The 22,322-nt window shown below is 46.4% G+C and overlaps 2 protein-coding genes across 5 annotated transcripts in view; one reads left to right on the forward strand and one right to left on the reverse strand.

Moving 5' to 3' along the window:
• The window catches only part of CACNA2D4 (calcium voltage-gated channel auxiliary subunit alpha2delta 4), a 163,690-nt gene that overhangs the window by 109,660 nt on the left and 31,708 nt on the right, over nucleotides 1-22,322 (forward strand). The window lies entirely within an intron of this gene.
• The window catches only part of LRTM2 (leucine rich repeat transmembrane protein 2), a 46,142-nt gene that overhangs the window by 7,523 nt on the left and 16,297 nt on the right, over nucleotides 1-22,322 (reverse strand). Inside the window, exons 1-2 of one of the 2 annotated variants that reach the window (XM_075855703.1) lie at nucleotides 16,814-17,020; nucleotides 10,311-10,438 (exon numbers count right to left, since the gene is read on the reverse strand). In XM_075855703.1, the coding sequence (XP_075711818.1) occupies nucleotides 10,311-10,359 (49 nt within the window). In that variant the 5' untranslated portion in view covers nucleotides 10,360-10,438; nucleotides 16,814-17,020. Of the gene's footprint in view, nucleotides 1-10,310; nucleotides 10,439-16,813; nucleotides 17,021-22,322 lie in introns of those variants that run through there. The other variant, XM_075855702.1, reaches the window with a different exon arrangement.

Here is a 22,322-nt window from a genome sequence, read left to right on the forward strand (position 1 = left end):
TCATGGATGATCAGAGATTTGTCTGTAGGGTTCCTATAACCCCCCCCTTTACACACCGCGGCCGCGCCACGTTCCAGCGCCTCTCATCCGCAGTGACGCCGGATTTTCTCCCGTGCGTTCATCTCGTGTTTGAAGCTATTTTTAACGTTTTTCTGAAGTTGTGAATGACTCACTCCCCCCGCCCCCCGCAGTGAATGGAAACTTCTCAAATATTGTACCTGCCGAGCTGTCAATGGCTGCGGACTGAATAACTGCCGGTCGTGGCCTAGATATCGGGGAGACGTTATTACAGAAGGAAATGTGACCAAAGTCAAATGCACGTTATTCTCGGGGGTCACACCGCTTTCCCAGAGTCCAGAAGGGCTTAGTTATACAGTGAGAAATTTCCCTGGCCCTAAAAGGAGGCAGATATCCTATTGAGGAGTGAGTACCCTTGTTGGAGCTGTAGTGATGGCCATCTTTGTTGTCACCCAGCTTTCCTAGATACTGATGTAACTTAGAGGCTAAATAGGAAGATTCAAGGACGTTTAGTGGGGGGCTTTGGGGGAACGCTCCTCAATACAAGCAGCGGTGTGCACCCCTCCCACTGTGGGGTCCTCTGTGACTGACAAGTGACTCTAATGTGGCTGGCACTTGTGGGGGCTGTCGAGGTGGCTGGCACTCGTGGGGGGCGGGCGGCTGTGGTTGAGGTGGAGGGCGGCTCTTGGTTGAGGTGGCTGGCACTCGTGGGGTGCGGCTGTGGTTGAGGTGGCTGGCACTCGTGGGGTGCGGCTGTGGTTGAGGTGGCTGGCACTCGTGGGGTGCGGCTGTGGTTGAGGTGGCTGGCACTCGTGGGGTGTGGCTGTGGTTTAGGTGGCTGGCACTCGGGGGGTGGCTGGCACTCGTGGGGTGCGGCTGTGGTTGAGGTGGCTGGCACTCGTGGGGTGCGGCTGTGGTTGAGGTGGCTGGCACTCGGGGGGTGGCTGGCACTCGTGGGGTGCGGCTTGTTGAGGTGGCTGGCACTCGTGGGGTGCAGTTGTGGTTGAGGTGGCTGACACTCGTGGGGTGCGGCTGTGGTTGAGGTGGCTGGCACTCGTGGGGTGCGGCTGTGGTTGAGGTGGCTGGCACTCGGGGGTGGCTGGCACTCGTGGGGTGCGGCTGTGGTTGAGGTGGCTGGCACTCGGGGGGAGGCTGGCACACGTGGGGTGCGACTGTGGTTGAGGTGGCTGGCACACGTGGGGTGCGGCTGTGGTTGAGGTGGCTGTGGTTGAGGTGGCTGGCACTCGTGGGGTGCGGCTGTGGTTGAGGTGGCTGGCACTCGTGGGGTGCGGCTGTGGTTGAGGTGGCTGGCACTCGTGGGGTGCGGCTGTGGTTGAGGTGGCTGGAACTCGTGGGGTGCGGCTGTGGTTGAGGTGGCTGGCACTCGTGGGGTGCGGCTGTGGTTTAGGTGGCTGACACTCGTGGGGTGCGGCTGTGGTTGAGGTGGCTGGCATTCGGGGGTGGCTGGCACTCGTGGGGTGCGGCTGTGGTTGAGGTAGCTGGAACTCGGGGGTGGCTGGCACACGTGGGGTGTGGCTGTGGTTGAGGGTGGCTGGCACACGTGGGGTGCGGCTGTGGTTGAAGTGGCTGGCACTCGTGGGGTGTGGCTGTGGTTGAAGTGGCTGGCACTCGTGGGGTGTGGCTGTGGTTGAGGTGGCTGGCACTCGTGGGGTGTGGCTGTGGTTGAGGTGGCTGGCACTCGGGGGGTGTGGCTGTGGTTGAGGTGGCTGGCCCTTGGGGGTGGCTGGCACTCGTGGGGTGCGGCTGTGGTTGAGGTGGCAGGGTTGTACTGATTTTTGCTCCTGAGCAGATGTCGGCCCCAGCGATGTAATATGTAGTGCAGCGGGAGGTCTCTTTATGTTTTCTATGAGGACCCCCGTTCGGTGCGGCTCCTCGTCTTCCACATGGCGATAACTCAAGAAGTAAAATGTTTTTCTGATGACAAGTCAATGAGCAGAGTAATGAATTCCCAGGTTAATGTACCAAGACCCTGCGACATCTAGACCTCGATCCTCTTCCCCTAATGTCCCCCGTCTCATGGACTTTTCTAGTTGGGTGACGATCATAACGGCTGAAGACGTTCTCCACATTAGAGGTTATAGAGTGGGAGAAAGTCGATGCTACAGCCCCCCTAAGATCGAAAGAAAGACCTGAAAAATATCCTTCACCTTCTTGTATGGACTCCCCTCTCTTGATCTGCTACATGACATTACAGCACCCAGCTTTCCACAGACCCTGAATGGAATATAATTCTTGCAATTGTAAAAATTACACTGGACACTTTAAATTATAATTATTATTTTTTTGCTCTGTCTTTGTTTGTGTCAGTGATCACTGTAGCTCTGTCATTGTATTCGTGTATCAGGAATCATTCATATCGCAGTCTACATTACAAGTTGTCAAAGTGTTTAGTTGGTGAAGGAAGTTAACACTTTTTATTACTGTCTCTAGTTTATAACAAAAACCTACACCCGATTTAGGGAATTCAGGCTCTTCTGCTCAGGGTCCTCATCTCTTGGTCAGAGTGGAGAGCGGTCACATAGAGCGACTCTGGAGGACCTGTCCTGTATTACACAGACAACACATTGATATGAATGGACACTGTGTAATGCTTCATTTCCCCTGTGGTGGTGCTGCAGAGTAACTGAACACTTACTGCCAGGTTTCCCCACAGATCACAGCTGATCGCTAGAGGTCCCAGCAGGGGGACACTTTGTAAATAGCTTGCCGCCAAGGGACCCTTCTTACAAGTAGGGAATGTCTAAAGCGGAGAGTTCAGTAGCTTTACTGCATTTCCCTTCAGCCCAGGAATCAGTGGGGGTCCCAGCTCTGTTATCCTCTCGCACGTCACTGTGACACGTCAGAAGGTATGGGTGGAGTTCCCCTTTAGGTGTTTTAATGGCTTTCCTGCCTGTTTATATTGAATGGAGATTTCCACTTGGGTAAATAAATCTAGAGGATCAAATCCCTGCAGCGTCCACAATGACATCGTTCTGTTCAGGTCCTCGCACAGCGGCGACATTAATAATGAATCTGTTATGGAAAAGAGAGACGCGTCTTATTGTTCAGAGAGGCTGGAGCTGCTTCTCGTGTAACAGACACTTGTGCTGAGCGAGCGCAGCCCCGGGGGTCCGCGTCTCCCTTGAAATCTACCCCCTTCAGAGTGATAAATATTTAGTGAGATCTGTCGCTGCCACAAAGTTTCTTGTATACAACAAGCTGGAGGAAGGAAGATAATCCTCCCCAGATATTTCACCAAACTCCATCAAACAGACAAACAATAATTTACAAGAGGTGTCACTATTCTGCTGGTGGAAATCACTGTGTACATACATTACTGATCCCGAGTTATATCATGTATTATACTCCAGAGCTGCACTCACTATTCTGCTGGTGGAGTCACTGTGTACATACATTACATTACTTATCCTGTACTGATCCTGAGTTACATCCTATATTATACTCCAGGGCTGCACTCACTATTCTGCTGGTGGAGTCACTGTGTACATACATTACATTACTTATCCTGTACTGATCCTGAGTTACATCCTGTATTATACTCCAGAGCTGCACTCACTATTCTGCTGGTGGAGTCACTGTGTACATACATTACATTACTTATCCTGTACTGATCCTGAGTTACATCCTGTATTATACTCCAGAGCTGCACTCACTATTCTGCTGGTGGAGTCACTGTGTACATACATTACATTACTTATCCTGTACTGATCCTGAGTTACATCCTGTATTATACTCCAGAGCTGCACTCACTATTCTGCAGGTGGAGTCACTGTGTACATACATTACATTACTTATCCTGTACTGATCCCGAGTTATATCCTGTATTATACTCCAGAGCTGCACTCACTATTCTGCTGGTGGAGTCACTGTGTACATACATTACATTACTTATCCTGTACTGATCCTGAGTTACATCCTGTATTATACTCCAGAGCTGCACTCACTATTCTGCAGGTGGAGTCACGGTGTACATACATTACTTATCCTGTACTGATCCTGAGTTACATCCTGTATTATACTCCAGAGCTGCACTCACTATTCTGCTGGTGGAGTCACTGTGTACATACATTACTTATCCTGTACTGATCCTGAGTTATATCCTGTATTATACTCCAGATCTGCACTCACTATTCTGCTGGTGGAGTCACTGTGTACATACATTACATTACTTATCCTGTACTGATCCTGAGTTACATCCTGTATTATACTCCAGAGCTGCACTCACTATTCTGCTGGTGGAGTCACTGTGTACATACATTACTGATCCTGAGTTACATCCTGTATTATACTCCAGAGCTGCACTCACTATTCTGCTGGTGGAGTCACTGTGTACATACATTACTGATCCTGAGTTACATCCTGTATTATACTCCAGAGCTGCACTCCCTATTCTGCAGGTGGAGTCACTGTGTACATACATTACTTATCCTGTACTGATCCTGAGTTACATCCTGTATTATACTCCAGAGCTGCACTCACTATTCTGCTGGTGGAGTCACTGTGTACATACATTACATTACTTATCCTGTACTGATCCTGAGTTACATCTTGTATTATACTCCAGAGCTGCACTCACTATTCTGCTGGTGGAGTCACTGTGTACATACATTACTGATCCTGAGTTACATCCTGTATTATACTCCAGAGCTGCACTCACTATTCTGCTGGTGGAGTCACTGTGTACATACATTACTGATCCTGAGTTACATCCTGTATTATACTCCAGAGCTGCACTCACTATTCTGCTGGTGGAGTCACTGTGTACATACATTACTGATCCTGAGTTACATCCTGTATTATACTCCAGAGCTGCACTCACTATTCTGCTGGTGGAGTCACTGTGTACATACATTACATTACTTATCCTGTACTGATCCTGAGACAACGCTTCTTTGTAACCGGTTCCCCTTAAAGTCAGCATGATGACGTCATATCGTAGGGTTACAGGGATTGGCCGGTGGAGACTGGGATTGCTGGTATCATTAGCATTATTATGGCCATAGGGTAATTCGGCCAACATGCAGATTTTTTCGGTATGTCGGGGGGTGGGAGGGGGGTGACTCAAAAGGTCGATAAATATAGCACACTATTCGAGCGCCATCTTTTCCGAGATGCCGACCTATGCCAATTGTTTATCCAAGACAAATATGAACCCCATCGGGGCAGAATGGATGAATATTGCTGTATATTGTATCTCTGAGGCTTCAGACTTCCCCTTCTCAGGCTTGGAGGGCCCTGGTGACATCATCGCCAGGCTGTGGGGGACACCCCGGGGTCAGGAAGGGTCGGCAGCGGTGATGAGAAGCGCTTTTAATTTTGCTGCAAATTTTTCTATTTAACTTCAAAGTGGCTCAAGTGAGACGTATGAATCTTTCATTAGATAAATGATTAGCTGCGTCTCCTCAATGCTTCATCTTTCCTCCGGGCTACAGATAAACGAATCTGACTGAAGGGAGAGCGATACAGATGAAGCGTTCCTCGCTGTAACCTCTTCAGTGCTGTATCTGATTCAAGACAATACGTCCTATATATGGGATCTATACAAACCATTGAGGCCGCCCTTGTACCTTCTATAGGAGGGGGTGGGGATATCCAGATCAGGTTGGCCCCATTCCACTAACCCATGGGGGTGTGAACGCGCTCAGGGCTTCCCATCTAATAGTCACTGCAACATTAGCAAGGGGGATACCTGGCTGATAGGAGACCCCCCACCATTCTCATCCCCTAAGTCCTGGAATGGAGGGAGCTGGTGCTGTGAACCAGCACCAGAAGGAGGAACCCATTGTTAAATAATATCTTAATAAAGTTCGAAGCACAATTTTTCTGCTACAGAGCTCTGAAATTCCCTGCATAATCTGGTTGCCTGCAGCCACCACTAGGGGGAGATCACTATATACATCTCCCATAGAGTTACATGATATTCTGCTACCTGCAGTCACCACTAGGGGGAGCTCACTACATTCAAATATATACAGCTCCCATAGTTACATAATAACATTCTGCTGCCTGCAGCCACCACTAGGGGGAGATCACTACATACAGACATATACAGCTCCCATAGAGTTACATGATAATCTGCCAGCTGCCATCACCACTAGAGGGAGCTCATTACATACAGATATATACAGCCCCCAGAGTAACATAAAATTCTTCTGCTGCAGTCATCACTAGGGGGAGCTCACTACATTAAAATATATACAGCTACCATAGTTACATAATAACATTCTGCTGCCTGCAGCCACCACTAGGGGGAGCTCATTGCACATAAATTACACATATAATATTAACACAGTACACTGTAAGCATCTTAGCTCCCCCTAGTGGTGGCAGCAGTAGCTAGATTTTTATCAAATGTTACTTTAACATAGACATGGCAACATAGACAGTGTAACTTGTATTATAGAACAGTTTCTCTCACTTCCTATTTGTATATTCTGTAATTGGTGGTAATTCAGATCCAGCCACGTGTTTCCTGTCTGAGTGGCTACAAGTAGTCACAGGAAGTGCCATGTACCATACAACAGACTGCTCCTCTGTGCTGCACAGACTTGGTTTTGGTCCCTATTAGTAAGCCGGAAACATGAGGCTGGGTTTCAGATCCACCAAAAACAGAAGTATGAGTGCCCTGGCTTACTGCAAAGCATCATGGTCCTTCTATCTATAAACACACACATATATATATATATATATATATATATATATATATAAAATTGCCTATAATGTCCTTTCTGACGGATATTCACAAGATAAAGCCTTCATCTTAGAAGTTCTCTGCTGTTCTCCTCTGCTGCAGGTCTGAGATATGCGTGAAATAATCCAGCTATTTCTGTACATTACTATTTATACGCTGTAGGTGGCCTTATGACAGCAGCCTGTGCCTCTGAATATATCACTGCTGTTACTGTAACGAACGATGCAGCGTTTACTATGGGAAGCGCCGAATAGGTGACCCCTGCTCCTGGGTCGGACAGGTTAAACTAAATATTATCGCTCAGAATTCTGCATGGTCCTAAATACAACATCAAAGACCAGCCTAAATCTCTGCAACATTTCTATATGGACACCGAGGCTTTAATGGGGATTACATTTTTTTACTTAAAGGGGCATTGCACTTGTTATCTAAAACACTTGATAGGTTGCAGTATTCTTAGTACATGTCAAGATTAGAGTTCTGTCATTTCTATTAGATGCTCTAGCCCATATACACTGCACTTCCAAGATAAGTGGGTCTGTTTTGCAAATAGATCTCTTGATAGGGGGCGCTGTTGCATTAAACCAAGTAAACAGCTTCTATCCGTGCAGGAGTGTTATAAGAGCGGCTGATATCCGTCACACATATGATGTAATGTCTCTGGAGGATATAATAGTGCTGGAGTGTTATAAGAGGAGCGGCTGATATCAGTCACACATATGATGTAATGTCTCTGGAGGATATAATAGTACTGGAGTGTTATAAGAGGAGCGGCTGATATCAGTCACACATATGATGTAATGTCTCTGGAGGATATAATAGTGCTGGAGTGATATAAGAGGAGCGGCTGATATCAGTCACATATGATGTAATGTCTCTGGAGGATATAATAGTACTGGAGTGTAATAAGAGGAGCGGCTGATATCAGTCACACATATGATGTAATGTCACTGGAGGATATAATAGTGCTGGAGTGATATAAGAGGAGCGGCTGATATCAGTCACATATGATGTAATGTCTCTGGAGGATATAATAGTACAGGAGTGATATAAGAGGAGCTGCTGATATCAGTCACATATGATGTAATGTCTCTGGAGGATATAATAGTACTGGAGTGATATAAGAGGAGCGGCTGATATCAGTCACACATATGATGTAATGTCTCTGGAGGATATAATAGTACTGGAGTGATATAAGAGGAGCGGCTGATATCAGTCACATATGATGTAATGTCTCTGGAGGATATAATAGTACTGGAGTGATATAAGAGGAGCGGCTGATATCAGTCACATATGATGTAATGTCTCTGGAGGATATAATAGTACTGGAGTGATATAAGAGGAGCGGCTGATATCAGTCACACACATATGATGTAATGTCTCTGGAGGATATAATAGTACTGGAGTGATATAAGAGGAGCGGCTGATATCAGTCACATATGATGTAATGTCTGGAGGATATAATAGTGCTGGAGTGATATAAGAGGAGCGGCTGATATCAGTCACATATGATGTAATGTCTCTGGAGGATATAATAGTGCTGGAGTGATATAAGAGGAGCGGCTGATATCAGTCACACATGATGTAATGTCTCTGGAGGATATAATAGTGCTGGAGTGATATAAGAGGAGCGGCTGATATCAGTCACATATGATGTAATGTCTGGAGGATATAATAGTGCTGGAGTGATATAAGAGGAGCGGCTGATATCAGTCACACATATGATGTAATGTCTCTGGAGGATATAATAGTACTGGAGTGATATAAGAGGAGCGGCTGATATCAGTCACATATGATGTAATGTCTCTGGAGGATATAATAGTACTGGAGTGATATAAGAGGAGCGGCTGATATCAGTCACATATGATGTAATGTCTCTGGAGGATATAATAGTACTGGAGTGATATAAGAGGAGCGGCTGATATCAGTCACACATATGATGTAATGTCTCTGGAGGATATAATAGTACTGGAGTGATATAAGAGGAGTGGCTGATATCAGTCACACATATGATGTAATGTCTCTGGAGGATATAATAGTACTGGAGTGATATAAGAGGAGCGGCTGATATCAGTCACATATGACGTAATGTCTCTGGAGGATATAATAGTGCTGGAGTGATATAAGAGGAGCGGCTGATATCAGTCACATATGATGTAATGTCTGGAGGATATAATAGTGCTGGAGTGTTATAAGAGGAGCGGCTGATATCAGTCACATATGATGTAATGTCTATGGAGGATATAATAGTACTGGAGTGATATAAGAGGAGCGGCTGATATCAGTCACATATGATGTAATGTCTGGAGGATATAATAGTGCTGGAGTGTTATAAGAGGAGCGGCTGATATCAGTCACATATGATGTAATGTCTCTGGAGGATATAATAGTACTGGAGTGATATAAGAGGAGCGGCTGATGTCAGTCACACATATGATGTAATGTCTCTGGAGGATATAATAGTACTGGAGTGTTATAAGAGGAGCGGCTGATATCAGTCACACATATGATGTAATGTCTCTGGAGGATATAATAGTGCTGGAGTGTTATAAGAGGAGCGGCTGATATCAGTCACACATATGATGTAATGTCTCTGGAGGATATAATAGTGCTGGAGTGATATAAGAGGAGCGGCTGATATCAGTCACATATGATGTAATGTCTCTGGAGGATATAATAGTGCTGGAGTGATATAAGAGGAGCGGCTGATATCCGTCACATATGATGTAATGTCTCTGGAGGATATAATAGTGCTGGAGTGATATAAGAGGAGCGGCTGATATCAGTCACACATATGATGTAATGTCTCCGTACTGGAGATATGTGACGTAAAGTAGTGATCATGGGGGAGGTTTCTGCAGTTCCGGTCACTCATCCCATAGAAGAACAATCCAGTGATTCTTTCTACAGCCTGAAATGGCTGATAACCGAGAACAATAGCATACACAGCAAATGCAAAGAAGATAGATTTTAGTTTTTTTCCAGTTTTTAAAGGTTTTTCCAATATTATGTAAATAAAGTTGAATGTCTAAAATAACTTCAATTATACTTCGCTTTTCACTACCTCACCATTTTCAAGTTCTCTGCTTGCTGTCAGTGAGTGGAAACATTATTGTTTACATTAAGAAGCTGGAAACCTTCATGAACAAACATTCACAGATGAGGGTTTGTTACAATTGTGTCCTGTCTTGACAATCCACTGTCAGAATGATACACTTTACCTGCACTGATACATTGTAGCAAACTATCAGGACAGCAGAGAGCTTTGTGCTGCTGATGTGTTTACCTCACAGAGGATTGTATGGACTGAAGACAACTGTGACAAATCCTCAGCTGTGTGACCATGCCTGGGTGTGTAAGAGCCGTAGTCTTCCAATTCACTGAACGCAAACTGGGATCTTTAAAATGGTGAGGTATTAGACAGTGGCAGAACATTTTATTATATTGTTATTAAGCGTTCTTTCTAGAAGACTGGACTGGCCCTTTAAAAAAAAAAAAAAAAAAAGTCATACTAAATCCTCCGCGCTCCGCCCTGATCTGCTCCGCACATACATAAACATCTGAATATCCATCCACTTACATGAGGTCTGTGCCCATCTGCAGGGGAAGCGTCTCCTGGGCTCCCGCATCCTGCTGCTACGCACCCACAGCGCTGGGAGTCTCCACCTTTACATGGGTCAGACTGTGCAGGGTGGTCCTGGCTGGAGGCTGGCGAGACACAAGAGACAGACACCGTCACACAGAATGTACACAGTAGAGACTACTACCTCCACCTGCCGCTCCACCCTCCAGTAACCTCTGCCATTCCGAAAGAGCAAACTGGCTCAACAGGATCAACTTTCTGCACTTCAATTACATTCTGCAAGTGATTAATACACCGGGGAAGTAGTCATCGTGATCTGAGGTTCTGCAGGTGTAGAACTACTACTCTCAGCGGATCATGTCTCTAGCAATGCATTACTGCAGATCTATTTGCCTGTAGGAAGCATCTTATCTAGACAGGTGGAGGTGCTTGAGGAATATGTATGTTGGGCGTTAAAAGTTGAGTAACACCTGTATTATACTCCAGAGCTGCACTCACTATTCTGCTGGTGGAGTCACTGTGTACATACATTACATTACTTATCCTGTACTGATCCTGAGTTACATCTTGTATTGTACTCCAGAGCTGCAGTCACTATTCTGCTGGTGGAGTCACTGTGTACATACATTACATTACTTATCCTGTACTGATCCTGAGTAACATCCTGTATTATATTCCAGAGCTGCACTCACTATTCTGCTGGTGGAGTCACTGTGTACATACATTACATTACTTATCCTGTACTGATCCTGAGTTACATCCTGTATTATACTCCAGAGCTGCACTCACTGTTCTGCTGGTGGGGTCACTGTGTACATACATTACTTACCCTGTACTGATCCGGAGTTACATCCTGTATTATACTCCAGAGCTGCACTCACTATTCTGCTGGTGGAGTCACTGTGTACATACATTACATTACTTATCCTGTACTGATCCTGAGTTATATCCTGTATTATACTCCAGAGCTGCACTCACTATTCTGCTGGTGGAGTCTCTGTGTATATACATTACATTACTGATCCTGAGTTACATCCTGTATTATACTCCAGAGCTGTACTCGCTGTTCTGCTGGTGGGGTCACTGTGTACATACATTACATTACTTATCCTGCACTGATCCTGAGTTACATCCTGTATTATACTCCAGAGCTGCACTCACTATTCTGCTGGTGGAGTCACTGTGTACATACATTACATTACTTATCCTGTACTGATCCTGAGTTATATCCTGTATTATACTCCAGAGCTGCACTCACTATTCTGCTCGTGGAGTCACTGTGTACATACATTACATTACTTATCCTGTACTGATCCTGAGTTACATCCTGTATTATACTCCGGAGCTGCACTCACTATTCTGCTGGTGGAGTCACTGTGTACATACATTACTTATCTTGTACTGATCCTGAGTTATATCCTGTATTATACTCCAGAGCTGCACTCACTATTCTTTGCCACTCCGCCTGCCCCATCTCATAGCAGATACTCCACCTGTCTACGGACCACATGATGAGAGGAATATTGAACTACAGGCTCAGCAGATTCAGCGACCATCAAGGGCCCCCCAAAAAGTAAAAACCTATGTAATAATCTGGTTATCATTACTAATAAGAATCACACGGCAGTTCCGGGGGTTCATGTTTTGGGGTTCCTGCCCCATTATTATTTTTATTTGACATTGAAATACGATGTCAAAGCCTCTAACATGAACAGCTCTGAATCCCATAATATGGAAATATGGACCACACCACAAATCTGCGGATTATCCTATGGCCAGCGGCCCCTGAGCAGATTGTCAGGGAGGCGGCCTTAACCCCTGCATTGCCAGCCTGTGAGTCTGTAGCAGTGAGACCCTGACCTGCATAGATTATGGATGTGACTCAATCTCCGCGCTGCGTCCTGTTTAGGTATTCATTGCACGGCGGTGTCTACTGACGTTATATCGGAGATCAGGGTTTTCCGTCATTTCACTGTCTCATCCGCTATAATAATCAATGTCTGCCGCCCCAGACCTGACCCGATCATCTGTAACCCCTCCATGTTGTGAGCTGAGCTGTCGGTCCATTGAAGATCATTTCCTCAAATTCAACATTCACCATAAATATGTCCATAAGTCTTCATATTATTTCTCGTGGTTAAAAATGCTTTTTTTCGAAATGTAATGTATGTACACAGTGACTTCACCAGCAGAATAGTGAGTGCAGCTCTGGAGTATAATACAGGATGTAACTCAGGATCAGTACAGGATAAGTAATGTAATGTATGTACACAGTGACTTCACCAGCAGAATAGTGAGTGCAGCTCTGGAGTATAATACAGGATGTAACTCAGGATCAGTACAGGATAAGTAATGTAATGTATGTACACAGTGACTCCACCAGCAGAATAGTGAGTGCAGCTCTGGAGTGTAATACAGGATGTAACTCCGCATCAGTACAGGATAAGTAATGTAATGTATGTACACAGTGACTCCACCCGCAGAATAGTGAGTGCAGCTCCGGAGTATAATACAGGATGTAACTCAGGATCAGTACAGGATAAGTAATGTAATGTATGTACACATTGACTTCACCAGCAGAATAGTGAGTGCAGCTCTGGAGTATAATACAGGATATAACTCAGGATCAGTACAGGATAAGTAATGTAATGTATGTACACAGTGACTCCACCCGCAGAATAGTGAGTGCAGCTCTCGAGTATAATACAGGATGTAACTCAGGATCAGTACAGCATAAGTAATGTAATGTATGTACACAGTGACTCCACCAGCAGAATAGTGAGTGCAGCTCTGGAGTATAATACAGGATGTAACTCAGGATCAGTACAGGATAAATAATGTAATGTATGTACACAGTGACTCCACCAGCAGAATAGTGAGTGCAGCTCTGGAGTATAATACAGGATGTAACTCAGGATCAGTACAGGATAAATAATGTAATGTATGTACACAGTGACTCCACCCGCAGAATAGTGAGTGCAGCTCTGGAGTATAATACAGGATGTAACTCAGGATCAGTACAGCATAAGTAATGTAATGTGTGTACACAGTGACGCCACCAGCAGAATAGTGAGTGCAGCTCTGGAGTATAATACAGGATGTAACTCAGGATCAGTACAGGATAAGTAATGTAATGTAGGTACACAGTGACTCCACCAGCAGAATAGTGAGTGCAGCTCTGGAGTATAATACAGGATATAACTCAGGATCAGTAATGTATGTATGTACACAGTGACTCCACCAGCAGAATAGTGAGTGCAGCTCTGGAGTATAATACAGGATATAACTCAGGACCAGTACAGGATTAGTAATGTAATGTATGTACACAGTGACTCCACCAGCAGAATAGTGAGTGCAGCTCTGAAGTATAATACAGGATATAACTCAGGATCAGTACAGGATAAGTAATGTAATGTATGTACACTGTGACTCCACCAGCAGAATAGTGAGTGCAGCTCTGGAGTATAATACTGGATATAACTCAGGATCAGTACAGGATAAGTAATGTAATTTATGTACACTGTGACTCCACCAGCAGAATAGTGAGTGCAGCTTTGGAGTATAATACAGGATGTAACTCCGGATCAGTACAGGATAAGTAATGTAATGTATGTACACAGTGACTCCACCAGCAGAATAGTGAGTGCAGCTCTGCAGTATAATACAGGATGTAACTCAGGATCAGTACAGGATAAGTAATGTAATGTATGTACACAGTGACTCCACCAGCAGAATAGTGAATACAGCTCTGGAGTATAATACAGGATGCAACTCAGGATCCGTATAAGTAAGCAGTGACTATGAGCATATGATTAATAAGAGGGTAATATTTGCTACTTACATACTTTGCCATTATTACGGGTAGGAGCATATTTGTTACAGGGGTGATACAAGGGAAATCTCGTTCTTCTCCTCTACAAGGGATAAGTTGGAGGAAAGTCTTTTGTTTTTTTTTTTTACTATGGGGCCCTTTTTAATCGGGGATATACAGGGGGCACTGTTGTAGGAGGGGGGAATCCTTTTTTAGAATGTTGCCAGTAATGGCCTCCTGCGCTGTCCTGGTCCTCACCCCCTGTGCAGCCTCCTGCCCTCTCCGTCTCATCCTCTGGGTTTCTTTTCTTTTTCTCACTCGTCACATTGTGTCTGTGCGTTTGCAGGACAGGAAGCAGCTGATTTGAGGTCACTGAGGGACCTGCGTTGGTTTTAGGGCTTGGAGAGAGCTGGGTACCATTTGGCTGATTGTCAGATGCTGCGGGTCTCTCAGCCCTCGCCCCACAGCTCAGCTCATCCTCATGAAGGCAGAGGTGACCTACATTACACAGCAACCTACAGGCACTGCTCTATGAGACCAATTAGTAATGTACTCGCGCACACAGAGCTCATGCATATGCACAGCAGGCCGTAAATACTAATGGACTCAAATATTTCCTATAGACTTCATATGGGCCCAGGGATTGGGGCACTGGACGGATAGCATGGGTGTCTTTTTACAGATTCAGCACCACAAATGAGCGGAAAGGGCTGGGATTACCATGCTTGCCCCAGAATGCACCAGTGTTTACAAATCTATCATAGAGGTGTAGCCTGAAGCCCCAGGGCCCTGATAGAGGAACCACAGCTTCCACCTTCATACCGATGATGTCATACACTGCCATACAGTATGTGATGAGATCACAATCTCCTGATGACCTCCATATCTGATGACATGATGTATAGAATCATGATGTCCTCACAATCTCCTGATGACCTCAGTCTGTGATGACATGATGTATAGAATCATGATGTCATCACAATCTCCTGATGACCTCAGTCTGTGATGACATGATGTATAGAATCATGATGTCATCACAATCTCCTGATGACCTCAGTATGTGATGACATGATGTATAGAATCTCGGTAAATTATAACCATAAATAGTGTCATGACCTCTACTGTTCCTATTTAGTGCACTGACCGTTAATTTAGTTGCAGGGGAATCTGTGGCCCTTTTCTGGTTATAGGGGCCCAGCTACAGAAACAAATCATACAACCCTGGCTAATACTCTGCTGGATCCATAGTCATTAGTCCTAAGTGAACCCTTCCAAAAATGCTAAAATTTGGGTTTGACTTTAATTATCTCCATTATATGCTCTTTTAACAATTTTAGGAAGCTGAGATATGAGGGGCTGTTTGTTGAATTCCTCGCACCATAGAGCTGCTTTTCCTGTGTCATCTGATATTTACTTTCCCTGACAAAATAAGGGGTCCTCTGGGGTCTAGGGGTCATTAATTGGTTGTCTCTGACGCTGAAGTCGCCATTCTATCCGTCCGGTACAGAGAATCACCGGTGACTACTTCATTCCCTCCATGTCACGGGCCGGGGAAAGGCCTGACAAACAGCTCCTCATAGCTCAGCTTTCTGGACGCCTGTGAGTGTGATATTGGGGTTAACTGCAGTCACAGATGAATTTTCATTACCGGATGGAGTTCACCTTTAATTCTTATACCTGTAGATATTGGATGATGATGTAATAATAAGAGCCATAAAAGCTGAGACTCTACAGACCCCGACATCTAGAAATCCCCAGCGAGATCATCTCTACACACACGACGCTCCATATGATTAAAGCTTTACGTTATTTTCCGCGTTGCTGCGATCGCTCATTTGTTTATAATCTTTCTCCCAATAAAACACTGAAGGGTAAAATAATAAATCCGGGAAGGAACCCGGGGGGGGGGGGTGGGGGGGTAAATAACATAAGACGACACGCTAAACCAATTGTCTCACATGTTTATTCTATCCGTTTTATTGCGGAACATCAAGACACCCGCGGGTAGAAGCTCAGCCTGGTGTCATATGAACCATCAAATATATCTACCCCCCCCCCCCCCGCACACTCCAAAACAAAATGATTATATATAAATAATAATAACAATATCTAAACACACATCATGTGACCTTCTATCCAAATATAACTAATAACAGAGTATATGTCGTGGAAACAAAATATCTATCTATCTATCTATCTATCTATCTATCTATCTATCTATCTATCTATCTCCTATCTATCTATCTATCTATCTATCTATCTATCTATCTATCTATCTATCTATCTATCTATCTATCTATCTATCTATCTATCTATCTCATATCTATCTATCTATCTATCTATCTATCTATCTATCTCATATCTATCTATCTATCTATCTATCTATCTATCTATCTATCTATCTATCTATCTATCTATCTATCTATCTAGCTCACATCCATCCATCCATATCTATCTCACATCCTTCCTATATAAAGATACTACAGACCACATACATTTCCTCCCAGTGTCATCTTAAATAAACCTAAATAAGATAAAGTATAATCCTGGTAACGACCTCCACATAGAACTATCTATAATTCATCCCGTGCACGGAGTAGATGACGTGTCATTAATATTCGCACATTTCTAGATTCTGCTCATTATGATATATTAATCACATTTCTGATTCCTGCCAGAACAGTCTTACCGGGCACAGACATTCACACTGCACATGATGGGCACTGGTGGTCACACTCTGCGGGTCATCCACACTGGCACAGCCTGGAGAGGTACCTGATGTGGGGTGAGCGATGCCTCCTGTGAGGTGGTCACTTGTGCTCTGTCTTGGGCAGTGTGGGCACGATCTGCCAACGTAGGTTTAATTTCCTGCTGGGGCATAATCCCTTGGCAAAATACTGCTCAAGTCTTAATCTGTCCTTCTCATTTTACAGAGGGAGGGGAGACTAAGCACACTGCCCCCCTAATCTGTGAGGAGAGAGGTGCCCACATGTGTAACCCATTTATTGCCAGTCTCAATTTCATGTATATGATATCTGTGTATTAGGAGGAGGAGGGGTCGGTGTCCTGATGTCTGTGTATTAGGAGGAGAGGTCGGTGTCCTGATATCTGTGTATTAGGAGGAGGAGAGGTCGGTGTCCTGATGTCTGTGTATTAGGAGGAGGAGAGGTCGGTGTCCTGATGTCTGTGTATTAGGAGGAGGAGAGGTCGGTGTCCTGATGTCTGTGTATTAGGGGGAGGAGAGGTCGGTGTCCTGATGTCTGTGTATTAGGGGGAGGAGAGGTCGGTGTCCTGATGTCTGTGTATTAGGAGGAGGAGAGGTCGGTGTCCTGATGTCTGTGTATTAGGAGGAGGGGAGGTCGGTGTCCTGATGTCTGTGTATTAGGGGGAGGAGAGGTCGGTGTCCTGATGTCTGTGTATTAGGAGGAGGAGAGGTCGGTGTCCTGATGTCTGTGTATTAGGAGAGGTCGGTGTCATGATGTCTGTGTATTAGGGGGAGGGGTCGGTGTCCTGATGTCTGTGTATTAGGAGGAGGGGAGGTCGGTGTCCTGATGTCTGTGTATTAGGAGGAGGAGAGGTCGGTGTCCTGATGTCTGTGTATTAGGAGGAGGAGAGGTCGGTGTCCTGATGTCTGTGTATTAGGATGAGGAGGGGTCGGTGTCCTGATGTCTGTGTATTAGGAGGAGGAGAGGTCGGTGTCCTGATGTCTGTGTATTAGGAGGAGGAGAGGTCGGTGTCCTGATGTCTGTGTATTAGGAGGAGGAGAGGTCGGTGTCCTGATGTCTGTGTATTAGGAGGGGAGGTCGGTGTCCTGATGTCTGTGTATTAGGAGGAGGGGAGGTCGGTGTCCTGATGTCTGTGTATTAGGAGGAGGAGAGGTTGGTGTCCTGATGTCTGTGTATTAGGAGGAGGAGAGGTCGGTGTCCTGATGTCTGTGTATTAGGAGGAGGGGAGGTCGGTGTCCTGATGTCTGTGTATTAGGGGGAGGAGAGGTCGGTGTCCTGATGTCTGTGTATTAGGAGGAGGGGAGGTCGGTGTCCTGATGTCTGTGTATTAGGAGGAGGGGAGGTCGGTGTCCTGATGTCTGTGTATTAGGAGGAGGAGGAGAGGTCGGTGTCCTGATGTCTGTGTATTAGGAGGAGGAGGAGAGGTCGGTGTCCTGATGTCTGTGTATTAGGAGGACAGGTCGGTGTCCTGATGTCTGTGTATTAGGAGGAGGAGGAGAGGTCGGTGTCCTGATGTCTGTGTATTAGGAGGAGGACAGGTCGGTGTCCTGATGTCTGTGTATTAGGAGGAGGGGAGGTGGTGTCCTGATGTCTGTGTATTAGGAGGAGGGGAGGTCGGTGTCCTGATGTCTGTGTATTAGGAGGAGGAGAGGTCGGTGTCCTGATGTCTGTGTATTAGGAGGAGGAGAGGTCGGTGTCCTGATGTCTGTGTATTAGGAGGAGGGGAGGTCGGTGTCCTGATGTCTGTGTATTAGGGGGAGGAGAGGTCGGTGTCCTGATGTCTGTGTATTAGGAGGAGGAGAGGTCGGTGTCCTGATGTCTGTGTATTAGGAGGAGAGGTCTGTGTCCTGAGGTCTGTGTATTAGGAGGAGGAGAGGTCGGTGTCCTGATGTCTGTGTATTAGGAGGAGGAGAGGTCGGTGTCCTGATGTCTGTGTATTAGGAGGGGAGGTCGGTGTCCTGATGTCTGTGTATTAGGAGGAGGAGAGGTCGGTGTCCTGATGTCTGTGTATTAGGAGGGGAGGTCGGTGTCCTGGTGTCTGTGTATTAGGAGGAGGAGAGGTCGGTGTCCTGATGTCTGTGTATTAGGAGGAGAGGTCGGTGTCCTGATGTCTGTGTATTAGGAGGAGAGGTCGGTGTCCTGATGTCTGTGTATTAGGAGGAGAGGTCGGTGTCCTGATGTCTGTGTATTAGGAGGAGGGGAGGTCGGTGTCCTGATGTCTGTGTATTAGGAGGAGGAGAGGTCGGTGTCCTGATGTCTGTGTATTAGGAGGAGGAGAGGTCGGTGTCCTGATGTCTGTGTATTAGGGGGAGGAGAGGTCGGTGTCCTATTGTCTGTGTATTAGGAGGAGAGGTCGGTGTCCTGATGTCTGTGTATTAGGAGGAGGGGAGGTCGGTGTCCTGATGTCTGTGTATTAGGAGGAGGAGAGGTCGGTGTCCTGATGTCTGTGTATTAGGAGGAGGAGAGGTCGGTGTCCTGATGTCTGTGTATTAGGAGGAGGAGAGGTCGGTGTCCTGATGTCTGTGTATTAGGAGGAGGAGAGGTCGGTGTCCTGATGTCTGTGTATTAGGAGGAGGAGAGGTCGGTGTCCTGATGTCTGTGTATTAGGAGGAGAGGTCGGTGTCCTGATGTCTGTGTATTAGGAGGAGAGGTCGGTGTCCTGATGTCTGTGTATTAGGAGGAGGGGAGGTCGGTGTCCTGATGTCTGTGTATTAGGAGGAGGAGAGGTCGGTGTCCTGATGTCTGTGTATTAGGAGGAGGAGAGGTCGGTGTCCTGATGTCTGTGTATTAGGAGGAGGGGAGGTCGGTGTCCTGATGTCTGTGTATTAGGAGGAGGGGAGGTCGGTGTCCTGATGTCTGTGTATTAGGAGGAGGAGAGGTCGGTGTCCTGATGTCTGTGTATTAGGAGGAGGAGAGGTCGGTGTCCTGATGTCTGTGTATTAGGAGGAGGAGAGGTCGGTGTCCTGATGTCTGTGTATTAGGAGGAGAGGCCGGTGTCCTGATGTCTGTGTATTAGGAGGAGGGGAGGTCGGTGTCCTGATGTCTGTGTATTAGGAGGAGGGGAGGTCGGTGTCCTGGTGTCTGTGTATTAGGAGGAGGGGAGGTCGGTGTCCTGATGTCTGTGTATTAGGAGGAGGGGAGGTCGGTGTCCTGATGTCTGTGTATTAGGGGGAGGAGAGGTCGGTGTCCTGATGTCTGTGTATTAGGAGGAGGAGAGGTCGGTGTCCTGATGTCTGTGTATTAGGAGGAGGAGAGGTCGGTGTCCTGATGTCTGTGTATTAGGAGGAGGAGAGGTCCTGATGTCTGTATTAGGAGGAGAGGTCGGTGTCCTGATGTCTGTGTATTAGGAGGAGGGGAGGTCGGTGTCCTGATGTCTGTGTATTAGGAGGAGGGGAGGTCGGTGTCCTGATGTCTGTGTATTAGAAGGAGGAGGAGAGGTCGGTGTCCTGATGTTTGTGTATTAGGAGGAGGGGGGGGGAGGTCGGTGTCCTGATGTCTGTGTATTAGGAGGGGAGGTCGGTGTCCTGATGTCTGTGTATTAGGAGGAGAGGTCGGTGTCCTGATGTCTGTGTATTAGGAGGAGGGGAGGTCGGTGTCCTGGTGTCTGTGTATTAGGAGGAGGAGAGGTCGGTGTCCTGGTGTCTGTGTATTAGGAGGAGGAGAGGTCGGTGTCCTGATGTCTGTGTATTAGGAGGAGGGGAGGTCGGTGTCCTGGTGTCTGTGTATTAGGAGGAGGAGAGGTCGGTGTCCTGATGTCTGTGTATTAGGAGGAGGAGAGGTCGGTGTCCTGATGTCTGTGTATTAGGAGGGGAGGTCGGTGTCCTGATGTCTGTGTATTAGGAGGAGGGGGGGAGGTCGGTGTCCTGGTGTCTGTGTATTAGGAGGGGAGGTCGGTGTCCTGATGTCTGTGTATTAGGAGGAGGGGGAGGTCGGTGTCCTGATGTTTGTGTATTAGGAGGAGAGGTCGGTGTCCTGATGTTTGTGTATTAGGAGGAGAGGTCGGTGTCCTGATGTCTGTGTATTAGGAGGAGGAGAGGTCGGTGTCCTGATGTCTGTGTATTAGGAGGAGGGGGGGAGGTCGGTGTCCTGATGTCTGTGTATTAGGAGGAGGAGGGGAGGTCGGTGTCCTGATGTCTGTGTATTAGGAGGAGGGGGAGGTCGGTGTCCTGGTGTCTGTGTATTAGGAGTGTCGCCTCTTTCTATGTTTGCTCGGTCTTGCAGGTTGAGGATTAGATCAGTCACTTTGGATTTCAGCCATTGGGGAACATGATCCTCGGGATTGGAGTCTATTATTCCTTTGAACGCTGCAGTAAATGATGATCTGTGATATCTGATGACCCGGCCGTCACTTCGCCTGTTTTGTCGTCTTCCTATATTTCGCTGATGACATCATCCTGTGTCCGGCACGTTGTGGGATTTCTGGCCTCCGTCTTTCGTATTTGCTGCTGTTTTCCAGGAGGCCGACTGATCATTGGGGAATAACTGAGCTTCTATTTGCAGCGTCTTTGCGGCTTCTGCCCAGTCCAATCACTTCCTGATAGTAGTCGCTGCTGTAGGGCGATATTGCGCCAATTTCTGTACCGCCACAATCATTTTCTAAGTGTGATAGATCTGGCCAAGGTTCAGCAATGGTGATGTAGCAGAGCCGACTATGCACCCCACCTGTAGCATATGGCTAAATAACTGGCACAGGGTGCAATTATTAAATCCCTACTACTACATAGGTGTCAGAATCTATAGGTTGTGCGCTCATCCCTGCTAGCCCACCTGCAAGGCTCGTTGCGGCGGTGACTGGAAGGGAGAAGAGAAGGCGCTGGAGCGCGGAGGGGTAAGTACGTGACATAAGGAGCGTGCACAGTACAAAGGAAGCGATTTGCGTTCTGCTGACAGACCTGCCCGTAGGCATTTACTTTATGTGCAGGCCAGACACTGTAAGATGCACATTGCAGAACAGGCTTGTCTTTAATGCGGATAATGCGGTTTTTACTTAAAGTGACAGGATCAGACGGAAACAAATTTGACAGAAATATAAACCGAATCATATAAAATTATCTTGTATCGTTCTATGTCCAAAATAATCCTCCCATGTCTCTTATGCTAAAAGATCATTTAGCTTTACTCCTCTATCCTAACCTATGATTATGTTAAGACACACCCACATTTCAATAGGCCCAACCCCCGCGGAACATCTTCTGACTTTGTTATACTGGGAGATGGGAAATTCGATCCAAAATCTGCGGGTTCCACAATCAGATTCTTTCCCTATACAGTTTGGTTGTGCAGTCACTTACCACCCTCTCCATCTTCCCACTCAGCGCTTAATCTTTTCTTACGCTTAGATCTCAGAGCCCAGCTATAGGGGGTGCAGAGGACGAGGTTGCATCCTTGCCATGGTCCCTGAGGGGGTCCCGTTAGAAGACGGCAAGTGACATTTGTCGGACTTTGGTACAGAGTTTGCATCAGGGCACAAGG

The sequence above is a fragment of the Rhinoderma darwinii genome, chromosome 3, assembly GCF_050947455.1.
Source record: "Rhinoderma darwinii isolate aRhiDar2 chromosome 3, aRhiDar2.hap1, whole genome shotgun sequence".
NCBI classification, from domain to species: domain Eukaryota; kingdom Metazoa; phylum Chordata; class Amphibia; order Anura; family Rhinodermatidae; genus Rhinoderma; species Rhinoderma darwinii.